This window comes from Oncorhynchus kisutch, linkage group LG19 (genome assembly GCF_002021735.2).
Source record: "Oncorhynchus kisutch isolate 150728-3 linkage group LG19, Okis_V2, whole genome shotgun sequence".
Taxonomy (NCBI): Eukaryota; Metazoa; Chordata; class Actinopteri; order Salmoniformes; family Salmonidae; genus Oncorhynchus; species Oncorhynchus kisutch.
This window is the reverse complement of record NC_034192.2, coordinates 52,394,560-52,411,722: the sequence shown is the minus strand read 5'-3', so window position 1 is coordinate 52,411,722 and position 17,163 is coordinate 52,394,560. Positions and strand designations below refer to the sequence as shown.

General features: G+C 41.1%; 1 protein-coding gene across 4 annotated transcripts in view; it reads right to left on the bottom strand.

The window, feature by feature from the left end:
- The window catches only part of LOC109864941 (glutamate receptor 1), a 149,091-nt gene extending 147,216 nt beyond the window's left edge, over positions 1 to 1,875 (bottom strand). For 3 of the 4 annotated variants that reach the window (XM_031797855.1, XM_031797854.1, XM_031797852.1), the window contains exons 1-2: positions 1,580 to 1,875; positions 1,219 to 1,353 (exon numbers count right to left, since the gene is read on the bottom strand). In XM_031797855.1, the coding sequence (XP_031653715.1) occupies positions 1,219 to 1,353; positions 1,580 to 1,661 (217 nt within the window). In that variant the 5' untranslated portion in view covers positions 1,662 to 1,875. The remainder of the gene's footprint in view (positions 1 to 1,218; positions 1,354 to 1,579) is intronic. The other variant, XM_031797853.1, reaches the window with a different exon arrangement.
- Positions 1,876 to 17,163: the final 15,288 nt, after the last annotated feature.

Genomic DNA, 17,163 nt, shown 5'->3' with positions numbered 1-17,163 from the left:
ATTGTCTGCATCTGTTAATAAGGGAAGGTGACTGTGACACTAATACTAAAACGATTAGGTTAAACATGATTTAATTTGGGCATCCAATGGGCAGACAGGCTGTGCGATGACAACACCTGATCGATTCGTTGGTTGATGTACTTACAAGCGAGTAAGAGTCTTAACTGCTTAACTGCTTGACCGGTGACAGCCATTGATCCGCGGTGCTTCGCAATAAACTATAAATCCTCCTTCTTACCATGTGTATGTGACAAATAAAATTTGATTTGATTTTGATTTGATTTACACGTCTGAGTGTCACCTTACGCGCTCGCCCCCATGTAAGTGACCTCATCCATAAAGAATATGATGTCCAAGGGTGAACGAATGAAAGGTCTCCGATGCAATATTTCTCCTACAGTGTTCCATTAATTAGAACCCTAATTTAGACGTGTTTCTGAAACGCACAGAGACAACCTTATGAACTTGAGTGAGTCACGGCGGTTGGAGCCATTTGAGTGGTATGGCGTTGTTGGCTAGGTTACTGTAATGAGAAAGCGAACCTGAGCCGCACGCTTAACACTTTAATGAAAGTAGCTGGTGCCAGTTGAAGCTAAGCGAATACAAATCCGTCGCTAATTAGGAAAAGCGCTTTGTGGTAACAGGTTTCTTCTGAATGCCGGTGGGAAAGAGGGGTTGGTTGATCTGCGCTAACGGCAGATAATATTTCAAGCGCAGGAAGCGCATGTTGACTTGTGTAGGGGGAAGGGTGTCAGAACGTAATACATTTAAAAAATATAGATAACCACTTTGTTGCGTCCGGTTCTAATGTTTGTAGCCTACATGTATATTACTGATATGGGTAGATTGTCAGAAAAATCTGTTCATTGTACTGAGGTCTCTCTCTCGCTCACACAAGCACGCAAACCGCCTCTGACGAGAAAGAGAGAGAAAGCGAAGCAGATGGATCCACAAAAGCACACATTCTCGGAACCTCTTTACAGTGAGCGAAAAACCAGCTGTAATTGCATATATGATATCTCCAACTATCAGTGACAGACTCATTTAAATAGAAGGAAAATAATTTCAATACAAGCGTTGGCCAGTGATCTCGTTGAGCAGAAGGACAACAACATATTGATCGTATGCATAAATAACATATGAAGCAAACTAGGAAATAACTGTGAAGGATGGGTTTCATGAGGATAACAGAAACCGTGGGTAAAAGGAAAGACTTACAGGCATATGTCATGGAGAAGCTGTTGCCCATCTTGACCATATCCACCTGCGGCACCAGTTTGGGGATATCCTGGTGGTGCGAAAGCGCGAACCGAAACACCTCATATTCGTGAGATTCGGTTGGGAATAGTCCCCCTGTGAAAGATACAGAATCAACGGTTATTTATAAAACGACTCTCTGCAAACTAAACGCAAACACAGAACAGATAAATATATCTGGACTGTTTAATCAGCAAAATATGTTGAATACAACTTTAAAGCTTCGGAAAAGGCATATTTGTCCATACAAATTTGTAGCCTAAATAAATAAACAATTAAAATAATTTTGCCAGACTTCATTTTACGCATGTTTTTCACCTACCTATATTGATGTTACTTGGAAAACTTGAACCCAAGCACATCCCCAGAAAACTGGTGTACAGGAGGGTGAAGCTTCGCTGCATATTTCCTTTTGCATTGGCGAAGAAAAAATAGGCAAAATCCAAGCATAGGTCTTTCCTTGGTGAGTTAGTGTATACCTCCGCTTCCCCACTCCTTTCCTACCAGTTACAGATGCTCTTACAACAACATCCATCCAACGTCGAGAGAGAGCATGAAACTGCACTCACTGTCTTCTCTCTCCTCCGGCTCTTTCTCTCGCGCGCTGCTGATGCCCGCTTGTCCTCGGCTGTTATGATACGGAGCGGTGACTTCAACTCTAGCCCCTACCTACCGAACGCACCCACGCTCTCAGGAGATGCTGGGGGGATCTCTCCGGCGCTCTGTTTGTATGTTGTTTTATATACTTGGAATTGGATTGAAACTGTCGTAATGGCTATGGTTCCTTGGTTCATCTATTGTTTTATTAGTGTATAACATTTTCTTACATCTGAATTTGACATCATTCTACGTAATCCACTCAAATGGACCTATGGGGGAATTATGCACCACATAATCTTTGCGTAATTGCACTGTTTATATGTGTTTTTAATGAATGCCAGCAAAGCCACTACACTACACAACACGAAGCAATAAATTAATTGCACTATAACAGTGACAAACGGTGCCCACAAACTGTTAGGGCCTACATAAAGCTGTCCCAACAGCAGAGCTTTCCTTTCAGCACTTTGAAGTGAATCCTTACCACTGCTACACCTGGCTATCAGCGGAGACTTGAGCGGCAGCGAAACAGTTCACTCAGCCTCATTTACTACTTTTCTAAAAAACCATAGCTGATATGGCTGACTTGCTTAAACAAATGTGGTTACTATTGACTCCTTGTGGATTTGTAAGACGATAACAACCGCATTCTCCTTCAATAATAACGAAAGCCAATATGAGTTTTTACTTTTGAACCATACACAAACATTTTTACATTTATGTTCAGAACATTCATGTTTATTCTTATATCATTAACACTCTAAGTATAAACAAGTGCAAGCAAACGAGCTGCGATGAGGTAGGCTTATTAGTTCAACACTTTCTGTCACATCCTGATCTGTTTCACCTGTCTTTGTGCTTGTCTCCACACCCCACCAGGTGTCTCCCATCTCCCCTCATTATCCCCTGTGTATTTGTATCTGGGTTTTCTGTTTGTCTGTTGCCAGTTCATCTTGTCCTGTCAAGTCCTACCAGCATGTTCCCATGTTTCCTGTGCTCTAGTTTTGGTTTTCCTAGTCTTCCCAGTTCTGACCTTTCTGCCTGTCCTGTCCCTGATCCTGCCCACTGTTCTGACCTTTCTGCCTGACTCTGATTTCGATTACAACCCTTGCCAGGCTTGACTTACCTTTTGCCTGCCCCTTGTACTATAATAATCTCTGAGACTCATACTATCCGCCTCCTGTGTCTGCATCTGGGTCTTGGCCTGAGTCCTGATAGTACAAACTGGCCATGACTGACCTAGCAGACTCGGACCAGCTCCACAATGCCGTCTCCTTCCTAGGAGCCACCATTGGAAGACACAAGGAGTTACTTCAAGGTCTTATGGAAGGATTCCAGACCTTGGCGGCATGCCATGACCGTGCCTTCAATACTTTTCTGGAGCAATTCCGCGGATTGTCTGTTAGGCAGCCTGCCACTACAGTAACCTCCCAGACTGTCAGTTACTCTCCCAGTGTTCTCTCATCTTTGAGCTGCAGCGCTTTTCATTTCCCTCGGATTGCTCGAGGATAGTGTACTTGATAACGCTGATGTCTGGGAGGGCTCTCGCCTGGGCTACGGTGGTGAGGGAGCAACAATCCACCATTTTCCTCAGTCTGGAGGAGTTTGTGGCAATTCTCCGTTGTCCGGGAGAGAGGCGGCTCGTAAGCTGCTCCAACTATGACAGGACTCCAACAGTGTGGTAGACTATGCAATGGATTTTTGCACGTTGGTGGCTGAGAATGCCTGGAACCCGGAAGCCCTGTTGGACGCGTTCCTTCATGGATTATCGGAGGGGATTAAAGACGAGATCGCAGCCCGGGAGCTGCTCATGGACCTCGACTCCCTCATAGCCTTGACCATCTGGATCTATGGGCAGCTGCGGGAACGAAGGAGGTAGATGGAGTCTGTTCCCTGTCGCCCTCGCTCGTCCTCAATTTCCACCTCGCCTCAAGGAATCCTGGAAGTCCCTGATGTCCACCTTTCCGATGGGATCCGATGTCACCCGAGTTCTCTCGAAAATCACAGACAGCTGTCGAGTCGTCTCCTCCAAAGCCCATGCAACTGGGAAGGGGTAGATTGCCTCCCGCTGAGCATTTACGCAGAATAAACACCCAGATCTGTCTGTATTGTGGAGCTACGAGACATTTCTTATCTATCTGCCCATTAAAGACCAGGCTCATCAAGTAGGTATGAGTAAGCTGGTGAGCCGTACAGGGAATTTCCCATCCTCCATTTCTTGTACTCCTCTCCATGCTATCCTGTTGTGGGGTGACCAGTCTCTCCGGGTGCTCATTGACTCTGGGCCCGACGAGAGCTTTATGGACGCTACCCTGGTGTCGGAGCTGAGAATCCCCACACAACCCCTCTCCATTCCCATGGACGTCAGAGCGCTGGATGGGCACTCTATTCTCAAAGTCTCCCACACTATGTTTACCATTAACGTGTGGTTTTGGTGTTCATGGCTCCAGAGGCACAATCCTCTGATCGAATGGGCAACTGGTTCTATCATGGGTTGGAACCCGTTCTGCCATGCACATTGTCTGAAGTAGGTGCAGCTTGCCCCGGGATGTCTTCCTACGGGCTTGGGAGAAGCCTTGGATCTCTTTGCCAATCCCGCGGAGTACCAAGACCTCCGGGAGATTTTCAATAAGGCCCGCGCTACAGCTCTTCCTCCGAATTGATCCTACGACTGCGCTATCAACCTTTTCCTGGGTGCTACAACACCTCAGGGGCGGCTTTATTCCCTGTTGGGTCCGGAGACCAAGAGTATGGAGAGGTACATTGAGGATTGTCGTGGAAATTTCCTTAATTATCAAATGATGAGAGAGCAAATCACACACCAGTCAGAGTTATGCTTAATCTTCACCTTTAAAAATAATTAAGCTTTTGCAATAGCATTTTGACTTTCAACATTTCAGTATCTCTAATGAAAAGTTGAGAGTGGTCAACATAATGGCAACTGAGATCTTTTATAGCAAAGACCCCCCCCCCCCCCCCCTAGTCGACATGACAAACCACAGGTCTTAGGAACTTACACAAAGAAAGACTTCACTTCAGAGAGGAGTATCCCATAGCCAGACAACATTGGCTATAAATTATCGTTCAGTTTGGTCTCTTAAAACCTGTTGCTCCTACCCCCTCCTTTTTCGAACATTCTGTTAAAAATCGCGCAACATTTCAGCGCCCTGCTACTCATGCCAGGAATATAGTATATGCGTATGATTAGTATGTGTGTATAGAAAACACTCTGACGTTTCTAAAACTGGTTAAATCCCCGCTGTGACTTGAACAGAGCGTGTGTTTCAGCGAAAAGCGCAAGAAAATCTGGTCACTGAAAACTGAAAAAAGTATCAATCCGCCACTTCCATTGTTTGTTAAATGGAAACCATATTACTTATGGCTTAGGTGCAATTCCTACAGCTTCCACACGATGTCGCCAGTCTCGTCATTTCCTGGCTGTTTATTTCTTGGGCAAACCAACCTGGGAGATCACTTTCCATCCGGTCTCCGACTGGAAGGTTTGGAAGAGAGATTTTTGGAAGATGATTTGAAATCGTGGAGCTATTGAATACACATCGCCCCGTGATCATTTTGATAGATTATTAACGTTTACTGATACCTAAAGTTGGATTAGAAAAGTATTTCGAAGTGTTTTGTGAAAGTTTATCGTCGACTTTTTTAATTTAAAAAAATGACGTAGCGTTTTCAAACTGTGTTTTTTTCTGAATCACACATTTTCCATAGATGGCTATTTTAGGTATATATGGACCGATTTAATCGAAAAAAAGACCCAATAGTGATGTTTATGGGGCATATAGGAGTGCCAACAAAGAAGATCTTCAAAGGTAATGAAAGTTTTATATTTTATTTATGCTATTTGGGTAGCGCCGGCTACGCGAAATCTTTTGTTTACGTAGCATTCAGGTATTTCGTGGTGTTGCATGCTCTCTTATAATAGCTTCTCATGCTTTCGCCGAAAAGCATTTTAATAATCTGACTTGTTGGCTAGATTCACAACGAGTGTAGCTTTAATTCAATACCCTGCATGTGTATTTTAATGAACGTTTGAGTTTTAACGAGTGCTATTAGCATGTAGCGTAGTGCATTTGCATTTCCAGATGTCTAGTTGGGACGCTTATGTCTCAAGTAGGAGCAAGAGGACAAAGCTCTTATCTCGTTCTCGGTACAAAATGGTACCAAGACATTACCTCACCCAATGGTATTGTCATTTTAGACACTCCCATCCCAAATACAACCCATTCTGGACAAGCTCACGGAGAGGAGAGTAAGCCTCTAGGTCAAGATAAGGGCAACCTCAGAGGGAACATAGAATGGTTCCAGACACTGCCATCCTCCTCTCCCAGATGGGAAAAGTAGGGAGTGACTGGCACACAGACATTGTGGAGCCAAGAGATAATTGGTTCCCCCTCAATCATCCCTTCACATGGTTTAAAATATACGTTTACACATGATGACAAGCTTGACCTCTCCCCTCTCTGTGGCCCAAGTAACTGAACCCAGGACAGAGAAAGGATAACTGCAAATGGCCACCACTATAGTACAACAAGATACATTCTAAATGACAAGTAACTCACAAGCATATAATGAAATTAAAACATCTTATCTATGTTATACCCAACTAATTCTGATTCATCCCCAACAGGATTCTCTTGCTGCAGGGAGTATTCGTCCTTCTGCCTCACCCTGCGCAGGTTTCTTCTTTCTGGAGTATATTGTATATTGACTATAAATGACATCACGGTAAAAACAATGTTACCCTCTACCACGCATCTCCTTGGTTTTCAAGCCTCTACATGGGGCGACAATCTTCTCTACGTTCAACCTTCGGAATGCCTACCATCTGGTTCTGGAAGGTGATGAATAGAAGACCGCTTTTAACACGGCTAGCAGACACTATGAGGACCTTGTTATGCCATTCGGACAGACCAATGCTCCCACAGTGTTCCAGAGCCTGGTCAACAATGTGCTCCATGATATGTTGGCCGGTTCGTGTTTGTCTACCTTGATGATATCCTCATTTTTTCCCGGTCAGCTCAAGAACATGTCCTCCACGTCCGACAGGTCCATCAGAGTCTCCTGGAGAACCAGCTTTTTGTTAAGGCATAAAAATAGGAATTCCATCGCTCCCCCATCTCCTTCCTAGTGTACATCATTGCTGCTGTAAATATACAGATAGACTCTGACAAGGTGAGAGGGGTGGTGGATTGGCCTGAACCCACATCCAGAGTGCAGCTGCAAGGTTTCCTGGGATTTGCTAATTTCTACTGCCGCTTCATCCTGGCTTTTACATTTTTTTATTTAACCTTTATTTAACCAGGTAAGGTAGTTGAGAACAAGTTCTCATTTACAACTGCGACCTGGCCAAGATAAAGCGTAGCAATTCGACACATACAACAACAGAGTTACACATGGAATAAACAAAACATACAGTCAATAATACAGTAGAACAAAAGAAAACAAAAAGTATATATACAGTGAGTGCAAATGAGGTAAGTTAAGGAAATAAATAGGCCATGGTGGCGAAGTAATTACAATATAGCAATTAAACACTGGAATGGTAGATCGGCAGAAGATGAATGTGCAGTTAGAGATACTGGGGTGCAAAGGAGCAAAACAAATAAATACCAGTATGGGGATGAGGTAGGTAGATAGATGGGCTGATTACAGATGGGCTATGTACAGGTGCAGTGATCTGTAAGCTGCTCTGACAGCTGGTGCTTAAAGCTAGTGAGGGAGATGTGTCTCCAGCTTCAGAAATGTTTGCAAATCATCCCAGTCATGGGCAGCAGAGAACTGGAAGGAAAGACGACCAAAGGAGGAATTGGCTTTGGGGGTGACCAGTGAGATATATCTGCTGGAGCGCGTGCTACGAGTGGGTGCTGCTACGGTGACCAGTGAGCTGAGATAAGGCGGGGATTTACCTAGCAGAGACTTGTAGATAACCCGAAGCCAGTGGGTTTGGCGACGAGTATGAAGCAAGGGCCAACCAACGAGAGCGTACAGGTCGCAATGTTGGGTAGTGTATGGGGCTTTGGTGACAAAACGGATGGCACTGTGATAGACTGCATCCAGTTTGTTGAGTAGAGTGTTGGAGAAAATAGATGCGGTGGGTGCGGAGCTGTTGGCCGGGGTTGGGGTAGCCAGGAGGAAAGTATGGCCAGCCGTAGAGAAATGCTTATTGAAATGTTTGATTATCATGGATTTATCGGTTGTGACCATGTTACCTAGCCTCAGTGCAGTGGGCAGCTGGGAGGAGAGGCTCTTGTTCTCCATGGACTTTACAGTGTCTCAAAGTTTTGGGGAGTTAGAGCTACAGGATGCAAATTTCTGTTTGATAAAGCTAGCCTTTGCTTTCCTCACTGACTGTGTATATTGGTTCCTGACTTCCCTGAACAGTTGCATATCTCGGGGACTATTCGATGCTATTGCAGTCCGCCACAGGGTGTTTTTGTGCTGGTCAAGGGCAGTCAGGTCTGGAGTGAACCAAGGGCTATATCTGTTCTTAGTTCTACATTTTTTGAAAGGGGCATGCTTATTTAAGATGGTGAGGAAATTACTGTTAAAGATCGACCAAGCATCCTCGACTGACAGGATGATGTCAATATCCTTCCAGGATACCCGGGGCCAGGTCGATTAGAAAGGCCAGCTCGCAGAAGTGTTTTAGGGAGCGTTTGACAGTGATGAGGGGTGGTTATTTGACCGCGGACCCATAGCGGATGCGGGCAATGAGGCAGTGATCGCTGAGATCCTGTTTGAAAACAGCAGAGGTGTATTTGGAGGGGAAGTTGGTCAGGATAATATCTATGAGGGTGCCCATGTTAACAGATTTAGGGTTGTACCTGGTCGTTTCCTTGATAATTTGTGTGAGATTGAGGGCATCTAGCTTAGATTGTAGGACTGTTAGGGTGTTAAGCATATCCCAGTTTAGGTCATCTAACAGAACAAACTCTGAAGATAGATGGGGGGCAATCAATTCACATATGGTGTCCAGGGCACAGCTGGGAGCTGAGGGGGTCTTTAACAGGCGGCAACAGTGACAGACTTATTTCTGGAGAGATTTTTTTTAAATTAGAAGCTCAAACTGTTTGTGCATAGACCTGGAAAGTATGACAGAACTTTTCAAGCTATCTCTGCAGTAGATTGCAACTCCTCCCCGTTTGGCAGTTCTATCTTGACGGAAAATGTTGTAGTTGGGTATGGAAATCTCAGAATTTTTGGTGGCCTTTCTAAACCAGGATTCAGACACGGCAAGGACATCAGGGTTGGCAGAGTGTGCTAAAGGAGTGAGTAAAACAAACTTAGGGAGGAGGCTTCTGATGTTAACCTTTTGAAGCTAGGGGGCACTATTTTTATGTTTGGAAAATAACATTCCCAAAGTAAACCGCCTATTTCTCAGGACCAGATGCTAGAATATACATATAATTGACAGATTAGGATAGAAAACACTCTAAAGTTTCCAAAACATTCAAAATATTGTCTGTGAGTATAACAGAACTGATATTGCAGGCGAAACCCTGAGAAAAATCAAACCAGGAAGTGGCTTCTATTTTGAAAACTCCATGTTCCATAGCCTCCCATTGCTCCATTTAAAGGGATATCAACCAGATTCATTTTCCTATCGCTTCCTCACGGTGTCAAGAGTCTTCAGACATAGTTTCAGGCTTTTATTTTGAAGAATGAGCGTGAACGACCACATTGTGTAAGTGGTTAGGTGGGGGCTCTCAGAGTGAGTTGTGCGCAAAAGAGAAAGGCGGCCATTATTACTCCCGGTCCTAGTGAAAAGCCAACTGTCCCGGTTGATATATTATCGAATAGATATTTGAAAAACACCCTGAGGATTGATTATAGAAAACGTGTGACATGTTTCTGTGGACATTATGGATATAATTTGGAATTTTTGTCTGCATTGTCATGACCGATCTTTCCGGTGGATTCCTGGTATAACGGAGGTATTTGGATATAAAAAATATCTTTATGGAACAAAAGGAACATTTGTTGTCTAACTGGGAGTCTCGTGAGTGAAAACATCCAAAGATCATCAAAGGTAAACGATTAATTTGATTGCTTTTCTGATTTTCGTGGCCAAGTTACCTGATGCTAAGTGTACTTATTGTTTTGTCGAGCGATCAATAAACTTACACAAACGCTTGTATTGCTTTCTCTGTAAAGCATAATTTCAAAATCTGAGACGACATGTATATGTATATGTATATACTGTACTCGATACGATCTACTGTATCTTGCCTATGCCGCTCTGTACCATCACTCATTCATATGTCTTTATGTACATATTCTTTATACCCTTACACTTGTGTGTATAAGACAGTAGTTTTGGAATTGTTAGTTAGATTACTTGTTGGTTATTACTGCATTGTCGGAACTAGAAGCACAAGCATTTCGCTACACTCGCATTAACATCTGCTAATCATGTGTATGTGACAAATAAAATTTGATTTGATTTGATTTTGATTTGAAGGGACCAGGTCAGATGGCAAAAGAGGTATTGTAGTTGTGGTCATTACGTTTGCTAGCCGGGAGATGAGCCTGGCTCAGGGCTAGCTTCGGGGCTGGGTCACTCAGTGGCAGCTAGCTAGCTGTGATGATCAGGAGTAATGGTCCAGGGTTTACGGCAGGAATCCGGCGTTGTAGTGGAGAAAAACAGTCCGAGGCTGACAGGTATTATCCAGGTTAAACAATGGCTGGTGCCTGAGCAGAGGGTAAAGGTTGCTAGCAATGGCTAGCAATGACTAAATAGCTAGTAGCTAAGTAGCTGGTCAGCCTCTGATGCAAGTTTTGGCTATGAGGTTTAAAAAAAATAGCAGATCCGTGTCACATTGAGTGAGGCGGGTTACTGGAAGGTAAAAAAAATTATAATAATTAGAATAGATACAAAAAAGACGGAAAATACAAAAAGTAAACGAGAGTACGACAAACCACGTCTGGACTGCTACGCCATCTTGGTCACCAAGATTACAGCACCCTGGCTTCCCTTTGTGTATTATAATACACAAAGTAAGCAAAGCAATGAACTCATTTCAATATTGCCTAGAATGATGAATAAGATAGTAATGAGAAAGATGTATATAAGCAATAGGCCTATAACAATTGAAATGTACAAACCATGACATACGGGAATGATGAGCAGATAAAAGGCAATCCGTAATTACATTAATGAGTGAGCTAAGATGGACGTAGTAAATATAACTATTTCTTCAGCACTTTTGAAATGTGCAGCGACAGAATTCAGAACATGGGCCATTCTTACAGAATTCTCCCTTATACACCAAGTCAGAACAGTAGGATAAATAAAGGGGGCATATAAGCAGACAATGAAATATCTTACAATATTCGATGATGACATTTCTCTAAAACAGGCTATAGTCCAGTTCTGAGACGGAAAGGGACCAAATTATTAGGGTGAGGAACATGGGCTACTAGCAGCTTGCTACAAAAACATGCACTTAGCATTACTTTCTTAGCTACAGTTTGCATATCTCCCTGGCATATTACATAATTTATGCAGCAGCATATAATACATTTTTGGACTCAACATTGTTGTGCTGTGCTCACTTGAATAGGTAAGTGACACAGTGGTCCAAATTTTGTCATCAAACTTTGTCATCAAAGTCTGGCGTTCTCTGGATTTATGGTGCTTTCAAGAAAACTGGGAATTCAGAAAAAACAAGGTCAAATCATGATGTTAGTGATCTTCAAGTCAGAGCTCTAGAAAGAGACCCGAATTCCCGAACTTGGAATTCCGAGTTGGATAACGTTCAAAACCAATTTTTCTAGGTAGACATCATTTTTTCAGAGTTCCCAGTTGTCATAAACTCACTGAAGTCTGTGATTTCCCAGTTTCCAGTTGTTTTGAACGTGGCAGAAGTCATGCTTGATTGACAGCGTTGCTAATTTATTCAACCTTTTCTGTCCCTTGGTGTTGTGTGTGAATGTTGATCCTTTTAAGCTTGGAAAAGCAGTGGTGTAAAGTACTTAAGTAAATATACTACTTCATATTTATATTTTTGACAACTTTTACTTTTACTTCGCTACATTCCTAAAAATATATTGTACTTTTTACTCCATACATTTTTCCTGACAACCCAAAGTACATGCTACATTTTGAATGTTTAGCAGGACAGGGAAATTGTGAAATTGATGTAGTTATCAAGAGAACACGTGGTCATCCCTACCGCCTCTGATCTGGCGGACTAACTAAACACAAATGCATATTTTGTATATAATGTCTGAGTGTTGGAGTGTGACCCTGGCTATATGTACATTTAGAAAACAAGAAAATTGTGCCGTCTGCTTTGCTTAATTTAAGGAATTTGAAATGATGTATACTTTTCCAACTACTTTGATGCTGAAGTATATTTTAGCGATTGCATTTACTTTTGATACTTAAGTATATTTAAAACCAAATGCTATTAGACTTTTACTCAAGTAGTATTTTACTCTGTAACATTGATGTTTACTTGAGTAACTTTCTATTAAGGTATCTATACTTTTACTCAAGTATTACAATTGGGTACTTTTTCCACCACTGTAGAAAATAGACCCTTTCAGACAGACGTTTTAAACCCTTAAACCCAGACCTGGACCACACACCCTCTCCACCGAAAAACAGGCATGGTAAGCAAAATAGTGACTTCATTGCAACGCTTGCAGTCAGCCACTGATTCCTTCCAACTTGTTGTGTAATGTTTATGTCCAATGGCCGATGAGCAGTTTTATCTATAATTTCTCTTCATATGTTATTTATGGACATTTTGCAAGTAGATTGTCGACGTGGGTCATGATGATGACTGAGTTGTCTAGCTTGCTAGCTAAGATTTGAAAGTGTGATGTTGACATAATTTTATCTGTGGCCAATGACCTTGAGCCTTCTTGGAGGGGTATTTCTAATGTACATTTATGGCAGCACCCAAGGGGGTTTGAACTGCCTAGCTCTACCTGTAGATTCTGCAGTGATGTAGCATCCCCATGAGTGACAGAACACTGAGCCAATCACTGCGCAACTAGAGAACATTACCAACGCATATGCTCTGTATTTTCCACTGGCTGCCCCTCCACCATAGAAAGCACTGAGCTAGGCTGAAACACATGCATTTTGGAGATGCCTTGCTCAATAAAGCAAGAAAGAGAAAATTATTGTATTCAGCTTTATTCACTCAATACATTTGTTTTTATATTGTTTGCAAACGGATATGTGACATTAATTAATGCCCCCCCCCCCCCCCCCCCCCCCCCTGCCCTGACTGACGGTCACCAGTGATCGGCTCGTAGGCTATGCTTCATGTTCTATCCTGCTGGTTTGTATGCAAAGGGCCTACCGTCAATGTATTGTACGGCTTGTATGGTTCTTCTAATGGCCAAAACATTCATGGCTGTAACCACTTTAAGGTTCAGCAATGACTATGGGAGAACACTAGCACACACGCAAGTATGACTGTTTGGTACCTGATAAAGGGTGTGTAATCTGTAAGGTTAACAAAACAGCTTTTACAGTCAAGTCCTTCCAATTACTTCCTTTTGGACACTATCTGCATCCCAAATGGCACTCGATTCCCTACATTGTGCACTACTTTTCACCAGGGGTCCTGGTCAAAAGTAGTGCACTGCGTAGGGAATAGGGTACTATTTGGGACGCACACTATATGTAACTATGTACACTCTCCTATGCCTCCGGATCAGTGCTTCATCTCTATGGATCAACTGCAAGGTTAAACATCAGCCTTCCTATCCGTGTGGGTGTTGATTGCACTTGGCATTGTAGATGTGATACCCCTGTACTTGTTTATCAAATGAAGTAGTAAATCCTTCCTTTGACACAATTAGGATTAGGGATAAGCTTGTTTATCAGACCCAGCCAAGGCACTTTCTCCTCAGCTAACTGTAAAATTGCTTTCTCCTCACTTATTGTCTCCAGAAAATGAAGTAGGGTATTAACATATTTTCTCAGACAATGACATCTGGAGAGAGTAGGAGGCTTTAAACTGAAGTAGTTTCTTCTTGCTTCCAATTTAACAGAAATGTTACTGATAAAACCATAGCAAAGTACTTCCTGTCAGAGACATTTCAGTCACAGAGACAATGTAGGAGAGGAAGTATGATAAGTAATAAATATTGATGGGTGTTGAATTAATCCCAATGTGAAGACTGTTTTTAATTTAAATGTTTTATTGTCTTACGAAGTATCTGCTCAGTATAATATCAGCTACAAACTTCCAAGACAGAAACATGGTGTTTTCTGCCCCTTCTGGAGAGTTTTTCCTAGCCCCTGTGTTTCTGCCTCTGCATTATTGGTGGTGGCGATTTTATGCTGGGTATCTGCAGAACACTTTAAACTGTACATCAAGGAATGTAGTATTGGTCAGGCTGTCTTGTACACTTTCACAGCTAAAAGCTGAATTGCAGTATACAGACAAAAAGAAGGGGGGGGGGGGAAGAACAGTTAACAGTTAGCTAGCTGAAGATAAAAGAACAGTTAACAGTTAGCTAGCTGAAAATAAAAGAACAGTTAACAGTTAGCTAGCTGAAGATAAAAGAACAGTTAACAGTTAGCTAGCTGAAGATAAAAGAACAGTTAACAGTTAGCTAGCTGAAGATAAAAGAACAGTTAACAGTTAGCTAGCTGAAGATAAAAGAACAGTTAACAGTTAGCTAGCTGAAAATAAAAGAACAGTTAACAGTTAGCTAGCTGAAGATAAAAGAACAGTTAACAGTTAGCTAGCTGAAGATAAAAGAACAGTTAACAGTTAGCTAGCTGAAGATAAAAGAACAGTTAACAGTTAGCTAGCTGAAGATAAAAGAACAGTTAACAGTTAGCTAGCTGAAAATAAAAGAACAGTTAACAGTTAGCTAGCTGAAGATAAAAGAACAGTTAACATTTAGCTAGCTGAAGCTAAAGAACAGTTAACAGTTAGCTAGCTGAAGATAAAAGAACAGTTAGCTAGCTGAAGATAAAAGAACAGTTAACAGTTAGCTAGCTGAAGATAAAAGAACAGTTAACAGTTAGCTAGCTGAAGATAAAAGAACAGTTAACAGTTAGCTAGCTGAAGATAAAAGAACAGTTAACAGTTAGCTAGCTGAAGATAAAAGAACAGTTAACAGTTAGCTAGCTGAAAATAAAAGAACAGTTAACAGTTAGCTAGCTGAAGATAAAAGAACAGTTAACAGTTAGCTAGCTGAAGATAAAAGAACAGTTAACAGTTACTTCGCTGGAGATAAAAGAACAATTAACAGTTAGCTAGCTGAAGATAAAAGAACAGTTAACAGTTAGCTAGCTGAAGATAAAATAACAGTTAACAGTTAGCTAGCTGAAGATAAAAGAACAGTTAACAGTTAGCTAGCTGAAGATAAAAGAACAGTTAACAGTTAGCTAGCTGAAGATAAAAGAACAGTTAACAGTTAGCTAGCTGAAAATAAAAGAACAGTTAACAGTTAGCTAGCTGAAGATAAAAGAACAGTTAACAGTTAGCTAGCTGAAGATAAAAGAACAGTTAACAGTTACTTAGCTGAAGATAAAAGAACAGTTAACATTTAGCTAGCTGAAGCTAAAGAACAGTTAACAGTTAGCTAGCTGAAGATAAAATAACAGTTACTTAGCTGGAGATAAAAGAACAGTTAACAGTTAGCTAGCTGAAGATAAAAGAACAGTTAACAGTTAGCTAGCTGAAGATAAAAGAACAGTTAACAGTTAGCTAGCTGAAGATAAAAGAACAGTTAACAGTTAGCTAGCTGAAGATAAAATAACAGTTAACAGTTAGATAGCTGAAGATAAAAGAACAGTTAACAGTTAGCTAGCTGAAAATAAAAGAACAGTTAACAGTTAGCTAGCTGAAAATAAAAGAACAGTTAACAGTTAGCTAGCTGAAGATAAAAGAACAGTTAACAGTTACTTAGCTGGAGATAAAAGAACAATTAACAGTTAGCTAGCTGAAGATAAAAGAACAGTTAACATTTAGCTAGCTGAAGCTAAAGAACAGTTAACAGTTAGCTAGCTGAAGATAAAAGAACAGTTAACAGTTAGCTAGCTGAAGATAAAAGAACAGTTAACAGTTAGCTAGCTGAAGATAAAAGAACAGTTAACAGTTACTTCGCTGGAGATAAAAGAACAATTAACAGTTAGCTAGCTGAAGATAAAAGAACAGTTAACAGTTAGCTAGCTGAAGATAAAAGAACAGTTAACAGTTAGCTAGCTGAAGATAAAAGAACAGTTAACAGTTAGCTAGCTGAAGATAAAAGAACAGTTAACAGTTAGCTAGCTGAAGATAAAAGAACAGTTAACAGTTAGCTAGCTGAAAATAAAAGAACAGTTAACAGTTAGCTAGCTGAAAATAAAAGAACAGTTAACAGTTAGCTAGCTGAAGATAAAAGAACAGTTAACAGTTACTTAGCTGAAGATAAAAGAACAGTTAACATTTAGCTAGCTGAAGCTAAAGAACAGTTAACAGTTAGCTAGCTGAAGATAAAATAACAGTTAGCTAGCTGAAGATAAAAGAACAGTTAACAGTTAGCTAGCTGAAGATAAAAGAACAGTTAACAGTTAGCTAGCTGAAGATAAAAGAACAGTTAACAGTTAGCTAGCTGAAGATAAAAGAACAGTTAACAGTTAGCTAGCTGAAGATAAAATAACAGTTAACAGTTAGATAGCTGAAGATAAAAGAACAGTTAACAGTTAGCTAGCTGAAAATAAAAGAACAGTTAACAGTTAGCTAGCTGAAGATAAAAGAACAGTTAACAGTTAGCTAGCTGAAGATAAAAGAACAGTTAACAGTTACTTAGCTGGAGATAAAAGAACAATTAACAGTTAGCTAGCTGAAGATAAAAGAACAGTTAACATTTAGCTAGCTGAAGCTAAAGAACAGTTAACAGTTAGCTAGCTGAAGATAAAAGAACAGTTAACAGTTAGCTAGCTGAAGATAAAAGAACAGTTAACAGTTAGCTAGCTGAAGATAAAAGAACAGTTAACAGTTAGCTAGCTGAAGATAAAAGAACAGTTAACAGTTAGCTAGCTGAAGATAAAATAACAGTTAACAGTTAGCTAGCTGAAGATAAAAGAACAGTTAACAGTTAGCTAGGGGAAAAAAGTGATTGGCTAGACCAAACTGGAGAGCTGATGCATATTGTTCCAAGCTAAATGTATGAAAACTAAATCAATAGACTAAATCAAGAAAAATAGAGGAGGAGTGAAAGGGGGAAGGAGAGAATGAGAGAGAGAGAGGAAGGCAGTGATAGAATGAAAAAAGAAAGAGTAAGGAGAGAGAAGAAGAGAAGGGATAAATGGTGATTGATAGAGAG